Source organism: Eurytemora carolleeae, unplaced genomic scaffold (assembly GCF_000591075.1).
Source record: "Eurytemora carolleeae unplaced genomic scaffold, Eaff_2.0 scaffold95, whole genome shotgun sequence".
Taxonomy (NCBI): Eukaryota; Metazoa; Arthropoda; class Copepoda; order Calanoida; family Temoridae; genus Eurytemora; species Eurytemora carolleeae.
The window spans coordinates 509,224-533,230 of record NW_019396113.1 but is presented as its reverse complement, the minus strand read 5'-3'; the positions used below and the strand labels follow the sequence as shown (position 1 = coordinate 533,230).

Genomic DNA, 24,007 nt, shown 5'->3' with positions numbered 1-24,007 from the left:
GAAAAAGAGTGGATTAAGGACTAAAATGAAAAGTTTCCACAGTGGATATTCGGATCAAGAAGTCAGGATTAAAGTTTATCCATTCTAAAGTTTTCAGCTCAGGTTCTCTTTAGAAAAAATACGGCATCAGCTTACTATTACATAATGTGAAAATGTGTGTCATAAAACGTTCGTCATTGGTTAGATCTTTTGAACATTAAAGGGTCTGTAAGCGTAATTTTAAGTGACTTTTAGTGTAAACAAACAATACCCGATTTACAACGGTACCCTTTAAACCTTAATCTGATCAATAATGTGCAACGATAACGTTGCTTTTCTGACTCAAAAACTGTTTTCTTCTGATGATTTCTCAATTATTACTCATGAGCAAGAAAAAAACGCAAGTCGCCTTTACAGAGAAACCACAAATTAAAATAAACAGTTTAAAGAAACAAAAACGTGGATATATAATTCATACTTGATCAGACAAAGCTTTAAAGTTTCACTAAGTTTTTTTCCTTACATTTATGGATGTTATTATTTTAAACTTGTTGTTTCTTTCTTTCCCGAATTAAGTATGCAATTTAAAACATTATACAAGACAAAAAAATTCTGTTCGCTTTAAGTAAAAAATTTTAGGTCGTCAGAAAAGTCTCATTCTTTGTGGGTAACCTGTATATACGCAGATTATACCTGTATATACTCATATTATACCTGTATATACCCAGATTATACCTGTATATACGCAGAATATACCTGTATATACGCAGATTATACCTGTTCGGATACGAATACGCATCAGATTCAGAAACTTGCCGACTGCCAGATCGTCTAGAACCAAACCATCATTTCAATCATTTTAAAGCTTTTTTTCTTACATTTTAACGTATGCAAAAACTTCAATTTCTAAAGAAACCACCAGGAATTTATATGTTTTTGGGAATAAAATTATAAGATCTGGCACCAAAAACTCTTTAAAGTAAAAGTACTTTGAAAAAGAATTCCAGAAATTCAAACCCCAGAATTTTATTTCAAGTGATATTTTTTTTTGATACTTTTTTCAACTTTTTGCTTCCAGGCTTTATTTAGAATCTTTCTCCAAAGAGACTCTCTTAAATAATATTTATGCAGTACACATAATTCTTGTGTCGAATCCACAATAAACCTCGAGGCCTCAATAAGTTTACAAAGATGCAAAAACTTTATTTTCCTTCCAATATTCCCCTAGGATCAGAGATGGAATTGTATTTGATCCTCAAATAACTTTTATCAAAAATACAGAAAAAGAATGTATCCTGGAAGTTCTAAAAATGATATCTTGGTTCCCTGAAAACGTCTCCTTGACTCTGAAAAGCTCCTTGTAATCTTGTTCCTCTAAACTCCTTGAAATCTGTAGTTAACCCTTTGAAAGACATGGCTCGCGACAGGAAAGAATTCGTGTCTGAAAAAGTTTAGAAATTTGTTATTTACATGAATTCTAAAAATGTTTTTATATCAATGAACAAATTAAATAAAAAGGACAAGAAATTTAGTTTCCATCATTAGATCAAGATAATCAGCAATATCTGGACAATTTTATATAATTACTTGGCATAGGGGAACTGATTATTCTCTTTAACTTTTTTTCTAAACCTTATATCTCTGCATTCTCATTTCATAAATGTTTCATAACTCAAACATTGAATTCTACCAGATCAAATAGTCAAATGTTAAAATATAAAGGTTTTACACCATCAGTTTGCAAAGATATGAGGAATATTGGGGCAAGTGATCAGCTTCCTTTTTTCCTGTTTTACGTAAAATATTTTTAAACTCTATAAACAAGACAATTCTTCTTGTTTGCTTCATTTTATTGTAGAATATAATTTTAAACCAAAGCAAAAGATAAATGAAAACTTTTCATTTTTAACAAAAATTTGTATCCCAAGAACTGTATTGTTTATTTTCTCATTCAAAAATAATTTACATTTCAAAAATATTGATTCTCATTTACAAAAAAACTAAACACTTGCCACATACTCTAATTATTTAATCCATTATCTTTGCAACCTAAAGGTGTAAACCTTCGATATTTCGAATGATTACTATTTGATTCAGGATAATTTCCTAATCTGAAATATTAAAGATCTACGACATTAGAAATGTAGAATATAAGGAGAGTAATCAATTCCTTTCCATCTCCAAAAAGTATGATTCTACCTTCTAAAGATTTGTTTTGTCTGAAACCAGGAACCTCGCTGACAGGGGAGAAGGTTCCAGCAGTAAACGATGATCTAAAAGTAAATAGTTTTATTTATATTTCATTCCTGCACTATAGTCATAGACGTTTTTCTGAAATTTTTTTAAAAGGTTTTTGGAATTTTCAAAAACTATTTTATAAAAGTAAGGTTCCAACATTTCTAGATTATATTCTGTAAAAAAAAGATTGTGGAGAAGTTATAGTTCTACCTATTTGGTGGCCTGGTAAAAACTTCTTCTGGTTTCATGTTTGAGACTGTTTCCAGGAACCGCTGCTGCTCCATCAAGCTAGAATCAGACACCCTAAAAATGTGGTGTCATGTTTTAAAAGAAATTTTTTTTCGGATCCAGTCCAGTGAAAATTTGTAAACTTTTTGCACTCTTACACAACGTAAAGATATATTAGCGCTTTTATTTGAATCAGACTACCGAGCTCTCAGCTGAACTACCAATCCTTGGCGGATAAACAGATCAGACTACCGAGCTCTCAGCTGAACTACCAGTCCTTGGCGGATAAATAGATCAGACTACCGAGCTCTCAGCTGAACTACCAGTCCTTGGTGGATAAACAGATCAGATTACCGAGCTCTCAGCTGAACTACTAGTCCTTGGCGGATAAATAGATCAGACTACCGAGCTCTCAGCTGAACTACCAGTCCTTGGCGGATAAATAGATCACAATGCCCAGTATTTCTTAATCTGAAGATTATGCTCTGAGATTCCTTTTTTTCTGTTCCTAAAAGTATTGTTTGGTCAATATTTGGGCCATTAGATCCAATGCTGACCCTCTCCTGAATAGTTGGATTTACTGCTGCCAACCAATAGCTGGACAGATTACCCGGACCAATAGGACGGACAGGGTGAACCTAGCATTATTGCAGACCAAATCTATCAGAGTGTTAGAAAAATTAAACTGTCCTCTATTTTCAAAACATCTATTTATATTAAAAGATCCTGGTACCGAAAAATTGAAGAGGTCCCTGAACTACCTAGAGCCGGTTCACTTCTTTAATCACCGATTGAATCTTGAATCAGCTAATTTAAATTTGAACCGTTAGTAAGTTCAGCGACCTAGCTCACATATATTAACTTCGGCCTCTGATCAGGCACAAAAATATCAAAAGATCAAATTCCAAATGATCAAATGCCGAATTATACAGTACAAACGCAGTACATTTCAATTAGGTCTACAAGCTAGAAATGTAAACAAATCTGGGTAAAATCATATAAACTGGTCGTACTGCATTATTTATCTCAAAACTCGGATTTTTAAAAACCAATTTCTTTAAAACCAAATGTCGTAGACCGTAGATATTTCAAACTATGAATTCTGGTGGATCAAAAAATGTAAGTTTGAAATATGAAAGGTATGCATGATCTGGTTGTTGAGATATAGGTTTCATAAAAATGAGATTTGTGGCAAAAACTCAATTCCAATTTCCACAAGAAGAGAGAGAAAAGAAAGAAAAAAGAAAGAGATGAGAGAGAGCAGAGAAGGAAGAGAAGGAAGAGAAGGAAGAGAAGGAAGAGAAGGAAGAGAAGGAAGAGAAGGAAGAGAAGGAAGAGAAGGAAGAAAAGGAAGAGAAGGAAGAAAAGGAAGAGAAGGAAGAGAAGGAAGAAAAGGAAGAGAAGGAAGAAAAGGAAGAGATGGAAGAAAAGGAAGAGAAGGAAGAGAAGGAAGAGAAGAAAGAGAAGGAAGAGAAGGAAGAGAAGGAAGAGAAGGAAGAAAAGGAAGAGAAGGAAGAGAAGGAAGAGAAGGAAGAGAAGGAAGAGAAAAAAGAAAAGGAAGAGAAGGAAGAGAAGGAAGAAAAGGAAGAAAAGGAAGAGAAGGAAGAGAAGGAAGAAAAGGAAGAGAAGGAAGAGAAGGAAGAGAAGGAAGAGAAGGAAGAAAAGGAAGAGAAGGAAAAGAAGGAAGAGAAAAAAGAGAAGGAAGAGAAGGAAGAGAAGGAAGAGAGATTTTAAACACGTTTTATCATACAACCTTTTATGCATACCCAAAACTTCTAAAAGTTTCTGCTGAAATAATTTCTATATCATTTCTATTTCTATAATATTTTTGAAAAAGTAAGTAGCTGCCCCTACTGTTTAGCTAGCGTACACTTTTTTGATCATTTCAAGAGTTTTGATCATTTGGCATTTGATCTTTTGATATTTTTCCTGATCAGGCAAAGCATAAACAGTAAACATTAGTCTTTACTTGGCAGGGTTTCCCTGTAGCTCCGGGATAAAAATAGAATTGTAAGAGAATGAATAAATGAATGATATTATCTGGAGAATAAACAAGGAAAATAACCGTCTTCTGCCAACTATATTCCTACACTGACACAGTATTAAAATAACTTCTTCGTGTACAACATTTTAGTTCAAAGAAACCATCAAATAATCATACAAATAAAACATCAAATAATGATACAAATAAACCATCAAATAATCATACAAATAAACCATCAAATAATCAGACAAAAAAGCAACAAATAATCAGACAAAAAAGCATCAAATAATCAGACAAATAAAACATCAAATGATCAGACAAATTAACCACCAATTTTATGCTTAGAATAGATAGGTACATCATAGAGTGATAAGTGAATGTAGGTTAATCAGCTACTTACGACATAACAGAAGGATTAGTATTGACAGGTTCTTTAATCAGCTCCTCTCTCGACAAATCTCTCTCAGAATCAGAATCCTGAATCAAAATATTGTTTTAAATATGATTTTAAAAAGTACATATATAGGACTATTATAATTATATAGGAAGTACTAAATAACTTTTAAATTTCAAACTTTGAAATCTGTGAAATCAAATAATCTAATTTTAAAATATCACAGGTTTACACTTTAAGGTTGAAAAGATTTGAGTTATTTCAGGAATTTAGACCACTTTGGTTTTTTTACTTTTTAACTTTTACGCTTTCCTTAACCTTTTTTTTGATATATATATTTAATATTTTTATTTTAAAATTTTGGATGAGTATTAGCAAAAGCGACTAATTGATATAAAGATCTTCAATTTATTTAAAGATTGTCAACCCAAATATTGTCATAGTGTTACACTTACTTTACTTACTATACAGGTCCAACTGTTTACGGCTATTTACTATTTTTCGAAAACTATGATAGGATTTCATCTAACAGTTATATGTTAACCTGGATTAGTTCCTGATTTGGTTCAGCCTGTACACCCTTCTCGTCCATATCTACGGACCCAGGAAGGGATCTAATAATAAAAGAAATAATTTAAAAATGAAATGTAAAACTAAAGAAGTTTATTCTATTCTCTTCTAATTTGAAAATAGTAATTATATGATTTAGTATTCTTCAAGTAAAAATTAAGCTCCAAAATTATAAATTATTTAAGAAAGAAAACAAAAGTAAAAAAATCTATTCATTTCATCAATTTTCTGAAAGGCAAAAATAGTTTAAATGTGATAAAAAACGATTTTAAAGTTTAACCTGTTAAAAGAATCCATATTCTTGACTACTTCTCTCCTCTTGTGTTCAACCTTCGCCATCTCCTTAGCAACCCAGCATGGCGTAGACGGTATAGCAGCTGTCAGCAGCAGTAGCAGCAGTATCATCAAGTGCTGAAATATACAGCAGTAGTATTAGATAGAATAACCAGAAGGCAGAGGCCCATAGGAATTACGCTCATCCTCTCTCTCTGTCTTGTTGTTAAACGCTGCCTGCGTGGAACTCCTTTGGGCTTCTGCCTTAGTGTTCTTGTGGACGAAAAACCCCCTAAATCTTGATAAGACGACATCCAGTGTTCTATCTGAATTGTTATCAGTCAATGCATCAAGTGCTGAAATATGTAGCAGCTGTTATTACTAGCAGCAATATCAAGAAGTGCTGAAATATTAATATAATAGCTATTAGTAGCAGCAGTTTTATCAAATGTTGAAATATGTATACAGCAGCTGTTAGTAACAGCAGTATCATCAAATGCTGAAATATATAGCAGCTGTTAGTATAGTAGTAGCAGCAGTATTATTAAGTCCTAACAGCAGGTTGCTGGAGCAAATATTAGCAGCGAAGTATGAACAAATTAAATTTTTTTAAGAACTTTAAGATTCTGGTTTTCCATATCGTATTCATTTCAAATAAACTTATCAAATACTTATTAATCTGTTTTCATATAAATGAGCGAAAATATTTGTAAAAATTCACAATTAAGAAACCTGATTTGCAAAGATAAGAAATATGTCATTTCTTTTCTATTGAAGAAAGCAGGAACTTTTCTCTTAGAAATCATGAATTTTATAACAAAAACGCAAAATAAGATTTCTTACAATTAAGTAAAAAACAGCAATAAAACACCTGACCTCGAGTACAATGATAAGAATAACTTGTTGTACTGGAGTTATGTTTGGGAATATTCTATGTACAGGTCCTAGTAGCCCGATCAATCCACAGTTAACAACTACACCTACAAATATTTAAGTACGTTATACAAATGCATGAGTTCCTTGGGATTCACAAAGAGACTCATAAAACTGTGGAATAGGAAAACGACATTAAAGCAATAGTATGTGTAAATGATGTTGTTCTAATGCGAAAAGTATTACCAGTGTAACTACTAACAATGTCACTCCAAAAGTGTTCTGTAATTAATATCTATCTTACACTTAAAGTCCTCTAAATCTATTTCTCTATCGATTAATGCTTAACACAACCATTTAAATTCAGAGTATCTCTACAACCTTCTACATTTTGTCCAATAATACATTTAGTCTTATGGACTGACCGCTAATGTAATTAAGAAAACATATGATAAATAGATAAAAGGTTACAAATATGATAAGTACGATATAGTTTATTTATTAAACCAGTAGCTTAAAAAGCAACTTATGAACTGAAATGAGGCTATGCACACTGTACACTGTACAATTTTGTTTTTTTTTAGTTATTAAACTATTTAAAATCATTTCTTGGGTCTAACTGTCGTCTTTTTCCACGGCCTCACAGTAAAAACAACATTAAGAAATTTAGCGTCTTTTTACGAAAAAAAAATCGGCAGTTTTTGAAAAACAAACTTAGTCAATAGTCATGCTGGACTGATTTAAAAAAAAATTTGTATTTACATTGAACTTGATTTAGCCTAGCAAAACATCTGTAAAAAACAATAATATTTATTTTAGAATTCTGAGTATTACCAATTATTCCCATGACTTCCATTGCTGTTTGCCAGGAACCAATATTTTTAACTCGCTGGGAGAATGGTCTCTGATAGATGAAACAGAGCTTAAAGGCGTCACTTCTAACAAATCAATCAATTAAAATATAATGTTGTTCAAAATATCTAACAGACCAAAAAAACTGACAAACATGCATATCATAATTAAGTTTAGAGTTTATTGAAGAAAAAAAAAGAGTTTATTGCAGATTCTGAATAAATCGTTTTATTTTGATATTTTGTTTTACTGTTCTATCCTTGTCCCAACAAAATGTCACTTTCAGTCCTAATTTGTCCAACTAAACATCGATCTTTCGTTATTTTCTTTTATACTTCTTGTCTGTCGATGCGTTTTATAAAAAAGTATTAAAACAGTCTTGTAAGTTTAAAGATTGTCGAATGTTGAATTATAAATGAACCAAAATGAGATTGAATTAAAATTAAAAAAACCGATATAGTCCAGAACTGTAGTCCAGGGTGTGCTTAATATAATTCAATTGATTGATTGATTGAAAAATAAGTTTCCTGATTTCTATAATGTTGTTTAAAAGAGCGCAAAGCCCTGCCAGAGGATACGCAGAGCTAAACAAGGTGACGTATCCAAACTAGAGATACACACAGTAACTAACATATCCTGGTTTATTGGGACTAAAGACTCTACAGGGGATGGCATGTCCGATTCATAAATGTACCAGTAAAAGCTTTGTTGATCAAGAGTAAACAAGTTATTTATTTTGAAATTGAGAATTTTCAAATGTGGCTTCTCTATGAAGTGACTTGCATATTTCTGCTTCAGGAAAAAAAATAAGGAAAATTGTTGGAATCAAAAACTTTTCAGTATGAAAACAACTATATTTTCCACATTATTAATAAAAAAAAGTTGTGTATGGGTAACGTTGTGAATCATGTAAATGAGATTATAACAACAGGCTCTTTATGAATGTTTTAGAATAATTTTATTTTAGAATAATATAAAAATGTTAATTGCTTACTGTGAATTTAAATCTGTGGGAAATCAGTGTACCGTGAATAAGATTTGTTTATTTGGGAGGTTAAAACTTTTGTGTGAAATTGCGCTAATCTACACGCAATTTATCTTGACAGCCTGACGACAGAAAATCCAAAGAATGGAATTTTGGCCCCATAACTTAAATTTTCTAATCCCAATATCTTTGCAAACATGGTATAAACCTTTGATATTTCAAACTTAGATTATCTGATCTAACAGAATTCATAGTTCGAAATATCTAAGGTCTACTACATTCGGTTGCCAAGATATAGAGATAAAAAATAAGAGATTGGTATAATTACTTGATTCCAGGATTCACAATCACAACACAAAAGTTTAGATCTGAGGTTAACAATAAGTTAGTTATATTTCCTGAATAAACATCTCTAGATAATCATCAAATGTTCCTTCATACTGAAATAAAATATTTTTTTTTCATTATTTTGTATTTACTATATATATATATTTACTACACTTATGACTAGAAAGACCCGGAATTAATGGACAGTTAATCAGACAACTTTACATATATATCTCTGGTAATCTTAAACGCACAATAAAGGCAGACCACATTTTGGAGTTTGCAGGACTATTTTGTTATTTTCGTTTCATTAAATCATATTTGTAAAATTAGATTGTAAAGTTGTCTGATTAAGTATAAATTAATTTCGGGGTTTTCTGTGTAAGAATGTACATATATAATTAACTCGATTTAAAAAAAAAGATTTTTGCATCTTAAACCTACTGAAAATAAATAATAAAAATCTTGGTGCAATGGTAAATTCTGATCTTTTATCTTTAATTATTAGATTTTTGATAAATGTTTTCCTATCTGTGTAATAACTTTAATCAAGAATTTAAAGTTCCACTTTTATACAAAATCCTTTTTTTTAATTTCAAACAAAAGATTTGATCCTGACTTGAATGATAAATTAGATTTGAGAAAAACATGATGTTTTGAAAACTTGATTTTGAATATTAAAGATGACGGCTGGGAATGATTCAGCAAAAAATATGTAGTTCTAATAGACCAGGTTGGATCTGTAGATGTACTATTAAGTGACCTTTCATTTTTTGAGAGGAAAGTTTGATTCACAACGGTACCCTTTAAACCTTTGTCTGATCAACTTCAAGGGAAAACCAAATATCTTTTCCTAACTTAATTATGTTCTTTTTTGGTTTTTCTACAAAGTAACTTACGGATTTATGCTAAAACAAAAACAATAAAGGAAATAGTCAGAATTAAAATATACAATATGGAAAACGAAAAAAATCTTTCCTATTCCATATTGCTTATCAGAGATTTCAAGTGTACCCTAATAAATCATACATGCTAATTTTAAATTGTAAGGTCACTTAAAATTACGTCTACAGACTCTTTAATAAAGAAACTGGAAATTTTGTGTTTTCCTAATTAAAAAAAAGCTTTCTTCGTTATTAAACAAAATACACTGGCGCACACAGTTTTCAAGAGAAATTTAAATAATTTAAATAATTTAAATAATTTGAATAATTTATATTATTTAAATTATTTGAATAATTTGAATAATTTGAATAAATAAAGTCACAGGACTACAGACTACAGTCGGGTCTGTACTTTAAACGTTAGACTTGATACTAAGAGATTAAGACTTAAGGCGGTTAATTTTATCCACGGCCTCATTAACATAATCAACTTTTAAACTCTTTCAAAAACTATATCAATACCTGTGGAGTTGACCCCTCTATCTCAACCTGGCTCACAGCTCTAGATCCCTTCCTTCCTTCTTTTCCATTCGCATCAGTATCACCTCCAGTTGGTTCTGTTCCTCTTCTAAGTTGTTCCATCCCTGCTTCAGGTTGCTCTGCTCCTCTGTCTATGGGTAGTTCCGTTCCTTTGTCTCCTGGTAAATCAGTTTCTGTGCCTCCGGGAAGCTCTGATCGTCTTGCTCCAGGTAACTTCGTTCGCTCTGATCCGGGTAGCTCTGTTTCTTCGTCCTTGGGTATCTCCTTGCTTGTATTATTATCTCCGTCCGTCTTCTTATAATCCCATGGAAACGGTTTCTCCTCCGGAGAAGTTGGACTATAAGTGTGTAAAATATTTTTTTTAAAACTCAGCCTCAAATGTTCAAGGTCTCTTACTTTTTTTTCTGGAATGATCTTAGATCTAAGGTGAAATTCTCCTCACATATAATTCACTTTTTCAACCGTGTAAAAACATTCTGAGAGATGTTAGATAAAAAGAAAACAATAAAAATCCTCCTCTCTCCTTACCAGACCTTAAAGTTAAATAAAAGAGAGCATAATTCTTCCATGCCATATATAATATAATCTAAGAGTTGTTATACACTTTCGTGATGTATTTAAAAACAATAAAGAATAAAGTTTTTATATGATTTATATTTTCTTTTAATCCCTTTACTCCACAATAAGAAAATATTTGTTAATACACATTCCTAAGAGCTCCGAACAGATCAAAACTCATCTTGGCGAGCTTTATCTGTTTGGTTGCGTAGGGGAGGATGGACTCCTTCAGGTTTCCAACAACCTGCCTTGTGATCAACAGCGCAGCCAACAACTAGAAATAACAACTTCATGTTTTCAATGTTTAACACCTTGGAAACTCAAGTCACAATACTAGATATCAATAAACATGTGTGAGTTTCTTGATCTTTTAAAAATGTGGTCTACCTTTCTTGTATCTTTAAAATAGATATTATATTTCAACAATTTTGAATTGAAATCCGATAACTGTCGCCACTCAATTCTAATTGGAACACCTTGTAGAAAAGTTTAAGCCACAGCATATTGTTTTCCTGATATTGATTTACCCATTTACCTCTTTCAACTTATCCATGTCCTGTAGATAGAAGGCGGTGTAGAACAAAGCCAGGAAGGAGTTCACGAATTGGAACTTAAAATACAAAAAATATTTAAATATTTGGTTTGTCTCTCTTTCCGTTTGTGTCCAATAAACGTCTAAGCTCATTCAACATTTAGTATTTACTCACATTACTAGGAAAGATTTGCGGTTGGTCGAAATAAAATTATTTTTTCAACATAATTTTGAACTAAGGGAACTAAGCCTTTGACATTTTAAACTTATATGATTTGATTTAACAGAATTCATAGTTAGAAATATCTAAAGTCTACGACATTGGGTTGCTCAGATATCAGGATTAGAAAATGAGAGTTTGTGGCAAACACTCAATTCCTTAGCTAAATTTGCTTTTTAATAATATAATAACAAATGTTTCAGAGAAACATTTTAAACCTAAGTTTAATGCAAGAAAAAGCGTGGCAAAGAGGAGACTAAATTTTTAGTAAAAGAAAAAGCTATCTATTTTGGTTGAAAGTAGATTAACCTATTAGTAGAGATGAGAGTATTTATCAAATCTATTATCAAATCTATTATGTTAAAAGTAGAGATTAAACTTTTTTGTAGGGTTGATAGTATATACCAAACTATCTACAGGGTGTCCCAAAAAACACGGGAATTCAGTGACGAATTCGATATCGTCTTTGTTATGAATTAGCATTGTAATACCTAATTTCAAAATCCACAATATTATTATGTCTGCTAGAGTTTATTTTATACAAAGAGTGAAAGACTGTAAAGATGTGTCTATAATGTCTCAATGACGAGACGGACAAGTTTACTCTGTTTGTATAATACAATTTTCTTGTTTTACTAAGTACAACCGTATGCAGTCAAAACATAATCAAACAAAATGTGAACATAGCAGACGAAACTCTTACAGATTACAGCTTTCTCAGTAGGTATCACTATACTAAATCAAAGAATTATTTAAAAAGACGATATCGAATTCGTCACTGAATTCCCATGTTTATTAGGACATCCTGTATTATGGTTAATAGTAGAGATTAAACTATTTATTAGAGTTGAGAGCAGAGATTAAACTATTTAGAACAATGATTTGGAAACGAACAATTTAAATATTTAAAAAAACAGATGAAAAAGTGCATGATTGATTAATGCAAAGAACATTTTTATTTTAAACCTTGCTGATAAACTTTACATATTTTTATAATTACTAAATTAAAATAATACTTTAGATATTTGCAAATTGCAATGATTGTAGTTGAAAATTATAGATTTTGAATGATAAAAAATTTATAATTTTGCATTAAACTAATTTGTGCAGAGCTCCCTGAAAAAATCTTTACAAATAAAATGTCAAATAAACCCAAAAATATTACATGCATTACAAAAACAATAAAAAACTTACCATTGTCTTTTTAATAATAAGATGGTTCTCATAACTCTCTTCAGTTTTGTAATTCTCTAAAATTCAATCAGAATAATAAAAATAAAAAACAATACAAAACAAGCAAAAGACAATCACCCGAAAAAAGCGAAAGCAAAAGAAGAACTAGAAATGATGTCTAGAAATGATAACTAACCAGAATAAGTTTGAAAACTAAATGATCATCGTATTGATTAGAGGTTCGATAGTTTTCTGAAAACAAAAACAACTTATATATAAAGTTGTAAATTGGTTCGTCAAAATTTACAAATATTTAAATAGAAAAGTTTACGTTTTTAACAAAACAATATAAAACAAAATAGACATTTAAGTAGAAGTGCCCCTTTGTTAGATTCAAACCAAACATAAATTGCGATTTTCTCGGTTGATTTTTCATTTAATAAAGGAATAATTATGAGAAACATTAAATATTGGAGTCGTCGTCGTCGTTGCCCAGGTGTATTTTATTTTTCCTAGTTATAATTAATCCAACCATTTACCCGCGATTAATACTTATTCATGCTTTTAGAATTTCAAAAATTTCCAAATTTTGAGCCTATGTCACCCACAGGCCACAGGGTACCTCAAACTAATTCAGTAATTTTGGTCGTATATAGATGTTTGTATTTGTATTTATGCTTAAAGTCTATTGGGGGGGCTCAGTAACATTTTGTCTGGCTTTTCTTGGTCTATGGCACATTTGGTATAAATAACATTACGTCTTAAGTAACTTTTGGTCTTAAGTAACTTTTGGGCTAAAGTAACATCAAAGGTTTACGATATCAGATTACAAAGATATAGGGATTAGAAAATTTAAGTTTGTTGCTAGTTCTGAGGCCTCTTAAATGTTGAATAATGTGCTGTCTTTCACATTATTTTGGGTTAGATTAGGTTAGGAAAATCTTTCCCGGTCGAGCACTTAACATTTAACATTTAAGAGGCCGCAGCAGCACTCGACCTCCTAGCCGCAGCGCTCGGTCCAGAAATTGTCTTAACTAAAGGGGTGAAATACTGACAGAACTTGGCTTTAGACAAACGTTGCTTTAGACGAAATGTTGCGTTAGACCCAATGTTACTATAACTTAGGACGAAATATTATTTAGACTATGCGTTACTTATACCAAAAGTTCCTTGACAAAAAGTAATAAAATCAAAATAAATTAGACAAAATGTTACTGATCCTGTTAACTAGGGTTGTTAATTGTTTTTAAAAACGATTGTTTAACGATCTTTTTTATATTTAATCGTTTTCAAAAACGATCGTTTCGTTTTCGGAAAAAAACGATAGATTTTAAAAATCCACTCGTTTTGAACTTTTAGAAAACGAATAACGATCGTTTAAAAAAAAACGATTTGCGACCGTTTTTTATACGATTGTTTTTGAATAAACGATCGTTTTTGAAAAAAAAAATTATTGACAATTATATTAACGATCCTTAACGAAGGTTCGTCGTTAATGATCGTCAACGAAGGGTCGTCGTTAACGATCGTTAAAGAAGGGTCGTCGTTTGCAATCGTTAACGAAACGACGAGTTTTATAAAAACGACCATTTTTAAAAACGAACCTTTTAAAAAAACGATCTTCGTTTTCGATTTTTCGTCGTCGCTTTCATTATGAAACGATCGTTTTTCAAAAAAAAATGAAAACGTTAACATCCCGAATTATACCCCCTTTTCTTCATCCAAATGTATTTGCACCCTTCCCTATCGTAAGTTCTTTATTCGGAAATTAGAATAAGAATTAGTAATGATTAAATATTTTCAAAATACTTCCTAGGCCCTAGACTGAAGAAGAATTTCAGAACTTTTGTATATAATAACGCTAATCTACAACACTTGAAATTGCATTTACCTAAACACAATTCATAGTTTGAAATATCAAAGGTCTACGACATCGGGTTGCAATGATATAAAGATTAAAAATTTGAGTTAGGGGCAATAACTCATTTCCTTTGAAAGTTCCCACAATGAATATCGAGGTTAACGATATTCCACACCAAAAGGTCAGACCTCTAAACTTCCATAATTCCCTTTAGTTAATTGTATCTAGTAATTATATGTATTACCTTGCTCGTTTAACCATATTGCTACAGAGTTGTAAATACTGTCCAGAAGTGGTATTACAATAGCCAACAATATCTGAACACACAATTTTTTTCTCTGTGTACTTAATTACGTTTGTGGTCAGTTTCTGAAAATAGGGTTGGGCATTTTATGTCAATCGTTTTTAAGACTTTAAAATTTTTTGTGCGAAAAAAAGATTTTAAATTTGTAAAACTTGTTACAAATTATTTGGAACCTTTTAAACGTTCAAAAACCTTAAAAAACAAACAAGATGAAATGCCTAGTTGTTGAATTACCTTAGGTAGATATCTGAGTACTGATATTAGTTCATGTTCGTCTATCAATCTATCCATCCATTCCTAACCAAATATTCAAATATTCAAATAATATTCATAAAAGATATCTTTTCATGAAAATACATCTTATATTTTGTGGAATTTTAAGAAGCATATGTTATTGATCCCACTTTTTGCAAAATGCTTTTCGTTTGAAAGCTTTGAAGCTTTCTTTTAAAAATCTATTGAAATGCACATATAGAAAGAAGGATTCAATAAACACGAAAAAGCTGTTGTTACCAAAGAAATTGAGATTTTGTCACAAACTCAAATTTTCTAATTCCCTTAACTTTGAAACTGGCGGTTTATACCTTTAATATTTCAAATTTGGATTATTTGATCCAATAGAATTCACAGTTTGAAATATCTAAGATCTACGACATCAATTCCTTTGTCCCTTAATTAATTCAAAATTAAAGTTTCCAATGTGGATCGAGCCAAGGCATTGTATTTTAGAGTTAACTATATATAATGTTCCAACCTCTAATATTAACGAATAATTTTATGCAAAATTCATGAATTTAACCTTTACTAAATTGCTCAAACAAAATTAGTTTATAAATTATATTTCCAAGTAATTAAAAGGATTTACTTAAATAATGAATATAAAACAATAAACAGTAAACTATGTTTTGAACAGTTTGTTATCTTTTCTTCTATAGATGTTGAGTGCACTTTATTTCTCAGAGTAATCTTTGATGATATTGGATTCTTGATCCTTGATCCAGGGATTTAGAAAAATCTTACACAACATTTTATCAAAGAATGAATCTTAAATATTTAAAACTTTATCTTAAGAATAAAAAATTAGGAATTGCAACGAGGTTGTTTACACTTATCAGTTTTCACAGATAAGTTTAGCTGCTTATCAGTTTTCACAGATAAGTTAATCTGCTTATCAGTTGTCACAGATAAGTTAATCTGCTTATCAGTTTTATAATTCATTTGTGCACATCTGACTAAATAAAAAAGCAATGTATATGAGTGGGGACAGAAAGATAATATATTTAAAATATGTTTCCCTCTTCTGGAGAGTTTTGTTTATTCATTCTTCATTACTAGACTAAACCCAGTTTCACATGACAAAAACAATAATTTAATGTATTGAACAATTGTACACTAAACTATGGTTTTGTTATAAAAATACGTGGTTACGTAAGACTTCAATAACCGGTCATATATTATTCAACACAGTTCTAAGCCTCTTCCTTTGTTGGTAAATACTTCCAAATTGAAGAGTCTAATGTAAAGATTTCAAAATGGCTGATTTTTCATTATATATTTCAGATTCATGCAGTGCATCGAGGCTGAACTCGATATCCACCTTGTAAACTTTCGTTGATCAATGTACTGGAAATCCATAGCGGATAATTAATTAATGAATTAAACAGTGATTCTGCATCTACATAAGGCTAAATCAAATTAAACTTTACAAAATTTGTTATCTTAAAACAAAAAAAACTATCCGAAAACCGATCGTTTTAACACGTTCGCTTTTGGTTTTTTCTTGTGGTCAAAATTTGGCAAAGTGTAAGGAATGCAAATGTAAATTAAAATAATCTATTTTGAAAACATTATCACTGTGTATGTCAGAATTTGACCGTGAGAGAAAACATATGGAAACAACGATTCAAAAATTAGCCAAACCGATTAACATCACTACTCTATTTACTCAGGAATAGATGGGATCGTTACCTGGAATTCTAGCATTAGAAAGACTGAGAAGAATACAAGAAGAAGAGAGAAGGATATCACGGGAACTGTCACAAAATATCTAAATATATGAATAAATTACCTAAAACAACAAAACAGCTTTGAAACAGTTTTTCCAATCCCAAGTTTTCAATGGGATTTTAATCCAATTTCTGCAACTTCGATGTCAAAAGAAAAAATATCCTGAATGGGATTTTTAATAAGTTAAAATCAGCTAGTTTGATACTTATATACATATAAGGTGGGCTTTATTAACAAACTACTAACACAATTTGATGTGGTTTTTACTAATATCTGAAAATGAGTGCAAATATTATTAAAAAATATTTAATTCTTCTCTCTTACCTTTAACAAATAAGAAGTAACATTTACAAAAGAAAAAAGAAAATAATGAATTTAAAAGATCATAGAACGTTTGGTAAAAAGATGCGCAACAATAAACCTCTAAATTGTGTTTAATTTGTGGATATTTAAAATAAAACATTTCATAAGATTCTAAAAAATTAAAGTCCAAAACCATTATTTTCGCATAAATTTTTTTTCATCACATCCGGATTTTTACGATTTAAACCTTATTGAATTATCAAGACGGAATTTCAATACAACAACAGTGAATTATAGTATTCAAATTTTTTTTAATTAGTTGTTATAGAAAAAATTTTTTGGATATAAGCAATCTAATAAAAAAGTGGACCCTAGTTTTACCCTTTGATAAATTGTAACATTGTTTAAATTTGTTTTAATCTGAACCTGAAGCAGTTTCTCTTCCATGCAGGGTGATAGGGTTCAGGTTTACCAGTTATCTCACTTATTCTTTCCTCACCCTGTAGTCAATAATATCAATAAGAAAAGTAATTTAATTTCGGTATCTTTTGTTAATTTCACGTTCCTGAAAAGCCCTTGAAAAATATGTATGCAAAGATGTGCAAAGTCTGTTCAGTCTATAGTTCATAAAAAATTAAAAGATTGCATTTTAAAATGTGAAACAATAAAAATTGATTAATGGCAATTTAATGTGCATGCGCATTGCATATTTATCTCTAAGACCTTTCTACAGGGGGGGGGGGGGCAAACTGAATGTCCCCAAGCTAAACTTTTAAAAATAATCTTTCATTGTTACATAGCTTTCATTGCCTTCTGTTGTAATCCTATGTTCAGTTTGATGTCAAGAGTTTAAACAAACTTTCTTAAACTTTCTCCATCAATATCAAGATGAACATTTTCTTAACTTAGAAAACAACTAAACACTTTGATGATATCAGGAAGGGGGGAGGGGGGGGGGAATATTTAGGGAATTAATCTATAGAGGGAAATTAATAATATTAAGAAAACTATATTCATGATTCCCGACAAAAGAATTTCGGGTCTTCAACCTCTGATTTTCTAATCCTTATCTTTTAAAACCAATGTTGTAGACCTTGATATTTAAAACTATGTTGAGTTCTGTAAGATCAAATAATCTAAGTTTGAAATATAGAAGGTTTACACCATCAGGTTGTGAAGATAAAGTTAAAAGAAAATTTGAGTTAGTGGCAAAGACTAAATTCCTTACTAAATGACTAAATAAGGAACTGGAGATTTTGATGTCGAAGTAATTTCAATCAAATCATTTATCTAGTAGCATAAGGCATATATCGTCCTTTTCTTATGTTGAGACAATCAATTTCCTCAATTATTTCTCAAGCATAAATCCGTTCACAAATGTCTTTTGATAAAGAAACTGCCATTTTTCGATGGAATATCAAGGATATTTCGGTCATTTTTGCGGAAAAAAATGAACAAAACTACACTTTTTTACCTTATAAAGTGGTCTAGGTTCAGTTAAAAGTTCGTCTCTATTATCAATCGTACCCCACTTGTATGCCAGCTCTGCAGACCTAAATAAATATCAATATCACATTTAATAATGTATCATTTCAGATGTGTATCACGAAAAACTAGCAAGAGCTACTTTCAGAGGCGTATTTAGGGGGTGGGGGCTATTGGGGCTAAGAGAAATCTATTGATTTTAGGGGATTTTCAGCCCCCCCCTGGAAAGAGAAAAAAAATTAAGCCCCCCCCTGGACAAATTCCTGAATACGCCCCTGGCTACTTTTGTCTGAGAACATAAGAATAAATATAGAAAATAAATATCAATATTATACATATTTATAGCATTTATAATATCTATAAATATGCACGCGAAAGCGTTATAAATATGATCCTTATATTGGTCTAGTTTTTAAAGAAGGATTTTATAGATGTCAATTTCCAAGGGTCGACAATTCCAGGTTAACAAATATTTTGATGAGAATATGTATTTATAATTCTCTGGAAATGTTAATGCATATATTCAAATTTGTTGGATGTTTTGAAACTGTGGTTGGGGTTGAATATGATTATACGAAATAAATTAAGTTAGGAAACAACATTTTTCTATTAATATTTTTAAACTTTATTAATAATACATTCATATATCAAAGACAGATTGAAATTATTATCAGAAAACCAAAATATGAATTAAAATAAATAAATTGTTAAAGGGACTGTAGAGTGTAGACGTTATTATCAGTAACTCTCCAATAATGGTATGTCCGATTTACAACGGTACCTTTAAATGCTTTGTCTGCTTTAGAAACAAAGGGCGTATTTGTTGAATTAAGCAAGAAAACGAAGAGTATACACGAGAGAGAGATAAAGGTTTAAATAGTTCCGTTTTTAGTCGGGCCTTTAAATGTAATTTTTACTTGAACGACGGTCCTTTAAAAAAAATTTTGTTCGATTATTTTACCTTCGTTTCCAGGTAGCCAGGTAGATGGTTGCCCATATCACGTTGAAGAAGGAGAAAAGAACGAAACCTAAATCCTCTATAAGTTCGGCTCGGCCTCGGAAAAAAATCTAAAATAAAATACCTTTTTTAAATACACAAAACTCCATCAGAATTGAGAACCTTGCAACACATTAAAATATCCTAAATACAGTGTCTAAACGGACTATAAGCGTAATTTGAAGTATCCCTCCTTGCATAGATGGCAATACTACTTGAAATCTTTATCTAACCAATAATGTGGAACAAATTGCAGTTTTTCTAGGCTAAAATGGGTTTATTTCGGATCATTTCCACATGTTTTCTTGTTGTAGAAAGCGCAAGTCGCTTTTGTAGAAGAGAAACCAGAATTGAAAATATTCAGTTTTCCAAATTATAAACACGGATATTTAATAAGTGCTTTGTCAAAAAAGCTTTGAATGGTTCCCCGTTGTAGTAATTTGCAACAAGGGTTACTTGAAAATTGAAATTACGTTTACAATCCCTTTAAACAAAAAGATTCGGCTTTAAACCGATATTTTCAAACCAAAGAATTTCTAGTGGGATTCCAACCCAAATCCTTTGCAATCTATTTCATCCTTAATTTAATTTTCTTAGAATAACTTATCTTAAATTCTGACTACAGGAAATCGATATAACGACTTGAAAGTTTTCAAATTCAAATTTTTTATTTAAAATTTTTTTAATTGGAGTCCAAACAATTATTATTTATAAATTTATTTTAGAAAGGACTAAATAAAGAAAACGAAAGGGTTGAATTTGGCCTTAATTCTCTTTTACATTGCTATAATTTCATTTTCAACTTTTCCGGAATTTGAAGTTAAAATCCATTTCAAATGATCTCATAAATATCTACGTTGTGCTTAGATCAAATTAAAAATATTTCTTAGATTTTTCTTTGCTAAAATACATATCAACATGTTGTCCTGGAATTTTTAAAAGTTTAAGCTGTACAATACTAAACTCTTATTTGGTAATTTCAATATTATGTGATATTATAATTCTATTTGTTCAGGACCCTCCAGGCAAATATGGCAATGTCCGATTCAAACAGTACCCATAAAAGCTTTGTTTCAACAAGTAAGAATAAGAAATCAATATTTATAATTTCGAAAACTAATTATTTTCTATTGTGGGTTCCCTACAAAAGTGACTTGCATATTCTACTGCAGGAAAAGTTATAAAAGTTATCAGATTTAAACACTTTTAAACCAAGTAAAAATAGATATCTTCCACATTAATGGACAGATAAAGATTTCAAGGGTACCGTTGTAAATCGGGCACTGTCATCTTTGCAGAGAGGATCACTTAAAGTGACGCTTACAGTCTCTTTACTGACATAAAGCTTACCCAGAATAATGTTCCTACAACAGCAGGAGCAGTTAGAGCTGCAGTGTAGTGTCCCAACCAAGCAAAATAAAACGAAATCTTTATTCCGAAATATTCACTAATATCATCTGAAAGTATTAATAAATGTTTAGGATCAGAGGTCGTTTTTTGTTGTTTTTTTAATGAATCTAAATGATTTGAAATTAGTTCACCACGAACTGTTTACTCATCTCTTATTGATAAAGTGTTCTGAAGTGCAGGAACAATGAATTCAAGAGACGGTGGAACTTTTAAATTGTAAATCCTCTAAGATCCAGCGGATAAACTTAAATTTCTTTAGATATCTCAAAGGGTCCAAACTCGGTCATTGAGAATCAGCTGTTTTTCGCGGATTAAGTAATCGCTTAAAAAAAAGTGTTTGATGAGGATATCAAGTTCTGGTGTTGTAGATATAAGGCTATCTTATACAAAAGTTCCCCTCTAGTCATTTAGATAGGACATGAAATGTCGTGTACATGATAACCATTAAGCGTAAAATCTCGGTAAGCGAAAATACTAGAAGTATATATGTGTTATTCCATTTTTTTGCCTCAGCAGGTAATCTGATCGTAGCGCAATGGTGTAAATGTTAGTAAAACCAGATCTAGTCCAAAATGATATTCATTCTACCACAAAACATGTGTAAACTTTATGAAGATGAAAAGTGGTTCTCACCCAGTGGTTGGAGTCCAAATATTCTCTGAACCCAGGTTCTCTGTAGGTTCTGTAGAACAGGTAGCTCATGGAGGGGATAGATCTCCGATATTAAACCTAAAAATAAAAATAAAAATTTAGAATATTTAAATGTTCTGAAATCCCAAATACTATTGAAAAATCATTTTGTTCAGAAGTAAATTTAAAATTTCATTTGACTAGGAACAAATGAATAGTTTCCGTTAAAAACATTTAAAATGCATGATTTCTACCTTTGGAATAAAAATGTATTATAGAGCCCAAAAACCATGCTATTGAAAACATTTTTAAAAACAAAAAAAATATTCCAAAAAATGAAAAGAATATGAAATGCATGAATTCGTCCTTAGCTCCGGAACTTGGGAATACAAATTTGCATAGCCCCAAAACCATTTTGCTCAGCAGTTTTCATAATTTCTATGTCTTAGCTAATTGAGAACTTATTATATTTTAAAAGTTTTTAAGATTACAAAATGCATGATTTACCTTTACTCAGGCACTTAGGAATAATGGCCTCTCCGTCTCTGAATTTAATATTCTCTAAGATATCTCCAGGTCTAGCTCTAACATTAAACCATCTATTAAACCTCAACTCCAGGAAGAATATTATCAGTCATATATGACCAGAGCTGAAAACTTTAGAATGTGATATCCTTAATCCTGATCGCTTAATCTAAATATTTCCTGCTTCATCCGCTTTTTTCCCTCTCTTTTTGGACATCCCTTCTAGATTCCGACCAATGAGAGTTCTCACATTAAATGGCGCGTAAAATTTCAAATTTTCCGGTTCCTGATTGGTTGTTCGGGATTTTGCATACGTCAATTTATTGGTCGAGTTCTATACACTATTCAGGATAGAAACCAAAGATTAAATTAATCTTGAGATTTAAAAAAAGAGGAAATCAATCATTCTGCAATGATCTCAATATCCACAATTCTAACATTTTCACCAAGGCTTCCAGAATATTTTGCGCCTTTCTTGTAATAATTTCAGCTTTAGAATCAAATTTTCTCTTGAACATTTTTCTTCATAAACAATATAAATATAGAACAATGGAATTTTTCTCAGATTTGAATTGAGTCTTTGCCAAAAACTCTGATTTTCTAATCCCTATCTTTTTAACTCAATGTTTATTGATTATAAAATTGAAGCTTGTGACAAAGACTAAATTCCTTTGTGAAAAGTTCAGTCATTAGCCTTTCCTGCCTGGACTCGTATATGAGGTCTTCCAAAAAATTTGGGCCAATTGTTTAGGATATTTTGACGTTTATCGGATTTTCTTGAGGTTTACATTCATAAATTTATTATTCACATAAAAGGGATTTGAGTGATGGAAACAGTTTTATGATGTTGCATGCATATCTTAATCTTATTCGAGAGACCCCTGTTTCCAAATCCTTTATATGCCCGTGATTATGACATGAAATATTGGTTGCAGCTAAAATCAATTTAACGAATAATATTAATAATTTCTGAACAGTTTATTCATGAAATATTGGTTGCAGCTAAAATCAATTTAACGAATAATATTAATAATTTCTGAACAGTTTATTCATTCTGTGTGGGACACCCTGTAAATAAGAGTGTACTAGCATGATAAATTACCACCCACTCTTTCTTCAAGAAAATATTTTTATTTATAAATATTTTACCATATAACGAGAAACATTATTCTATAGTAAGGATTAGACCTAGAATGGGATTATGACTAAACACTAAAGAAAAGCAAGTTAAGCATATTTTCAAATTGTACCAGTACCTAGATCAGATCAGAGAATCCCTCTGGGTTATTACTCAATCGATTTACCTAAACCGTGTGGAAATACGCAATTTTCAAATTTTCTAAATGTCAAATTCTAACCAAAAACCTCTTTTTTTATCTAACCTCGTTCATCTTTTATTTTTTTCTCTTTTTTGAAAAAAGTTTTTTTCTTCTCTCCATTCTCATACTTACCCGTATTTACTTCTCCTATTTCCTCCTATTTTTAATTTTTTCTTTCTTTCTCTCCTTCAACATTCGTTCTTTTTTTAACAGTTTCCTTTCTCCTCATTCTTGCAATATAATCTCTGTATTATTTTATTTGTCTTTCTTTTTTCTCACAAAACCAGGATAAAATAAACAAGAGAAAGAGTAACTGTGACGTATAGGAAGAAAACTAAGGAACCAGGATAAAATAAACAAGAGAAAGGGTAACTGTATTATAGGAAGAAAACTAAGGAACCAGGATAAAATAAACAAGAGAAAGGGTAACTGTGACGTATTATAGGAAGAAAACTAAGAAACCAGGATAAAATAAACAATAACTGCATACAAAGATGAATAAATTGACTGAAAGAAAATTAACTGAAAATATCTGGATAACTGCAAACTAGACAGA

The 24,007-nt window shown here is 30.8% G+C and overlaps 1 protein-coding gene across 2 annotated transcripts in view; it reads right to left on the bottom strand.

Annotated features, from left to right (window-relative positions):
- The window catches only part of LOC111695295 (anoctamin-8), a 39,061-nt gene that overhangs the window by 1,996 nt on the left and 13,058 nt on the right, over positions 1 to 24,007 (bottom strand). The window contains exons 7-30 of one of the 2 annotated variants that reach the window (XM_023464554.1): positions 22,115 to 22,191; positions 21,611 to 21,706; positions 20,918 to 21,024; positions 19,532 to 19,638; positions 18,560 to 18,638; positions 17,512 to 17,585; positions 16,744 to 16,822; positions 15,010 to 15,072; positions 14,716 to 14,788; positions 12,807 to 12,862; positions 11,221 to 11,295; positions 10,838 to 10,959; positions 10,110 to 10,464; positions 8,775 to 8,816; positions 7,919 to 7,998; positions 7,374 to 7,477; positions 6,543 to 6,646; positions 5,674 to 5,804; positions 5,368 to 5,437; positions 4,830 to 4,906; positions 2,428 to 2,520; positions 2,179 to 2,252; positions 1,306 to 1,420; positions 757 to 810 (exon numbers count right to left, since the gene is read on the bottom strand). In XM_023464554.1, the coding sequence (XP_023320322.1) occupies positions 757 to 810; positions 1,306 to 1,420; positions 2,179 to 2,252; positions 2,428 to 2,520; positions 4,830 to 4,906; positions 5,368 to 5,437; positions 5,674 to 5,804; positions 6,543 to 6,646; positions 7,374 to 7,477; positions 7,919 to 7,998; positions 8,775 to 8,816; positions 10,110 to 10,464; positions 10,838 to 10,959; positions 11,221 to 11,295; positions 12,807 to 12,862; positions 14,716 to 14,788; positions 15,010 to 15,072; positions 16,744 to 16,822; positions 17,512 to 17,585; positions 18,560 to 18,638; positions 19,532 to 19,638; positions 20,918 to 21,024; positions 21,611 to 21,706; positions 22,115 to 22,191 (2,307 nt within the window). Of the gene's footprint in view, positions 1 to 756; positions 811 to 1,305; positions 1,421 to 2,178; positions 2,253 to 2,427; positions 2,521 to 4,829; positions 4,907 to 5,367; positions 5,438 to 5,673; positions 5,805 to 6,542; positions 6,647 to 7,373; positions 7,478 to 7,918; positions 7,999 to 8,774; positions 8,817 to 10,109; positions 10,465 to 10,837; positions 10,960 to 11,220; positions 11,296 to 12,631; positions 12,688 to 12,806; positions 12,863 to 14,715; positions 14,789 to 15,009; positions 15,073 to 16,743; positions 16,823 to 17,511; positions 17,586 to 18,559; positions 18,639 to 19,531; positions 19,639 to 20,917; positions 21,025 to 21,610; positions 21,707 to 22,114; positions 22,192 to 24,007 lie in introns of both variants that reach the window. The other variant, XM_023464553.1, reaches the window with a different exon arrangement.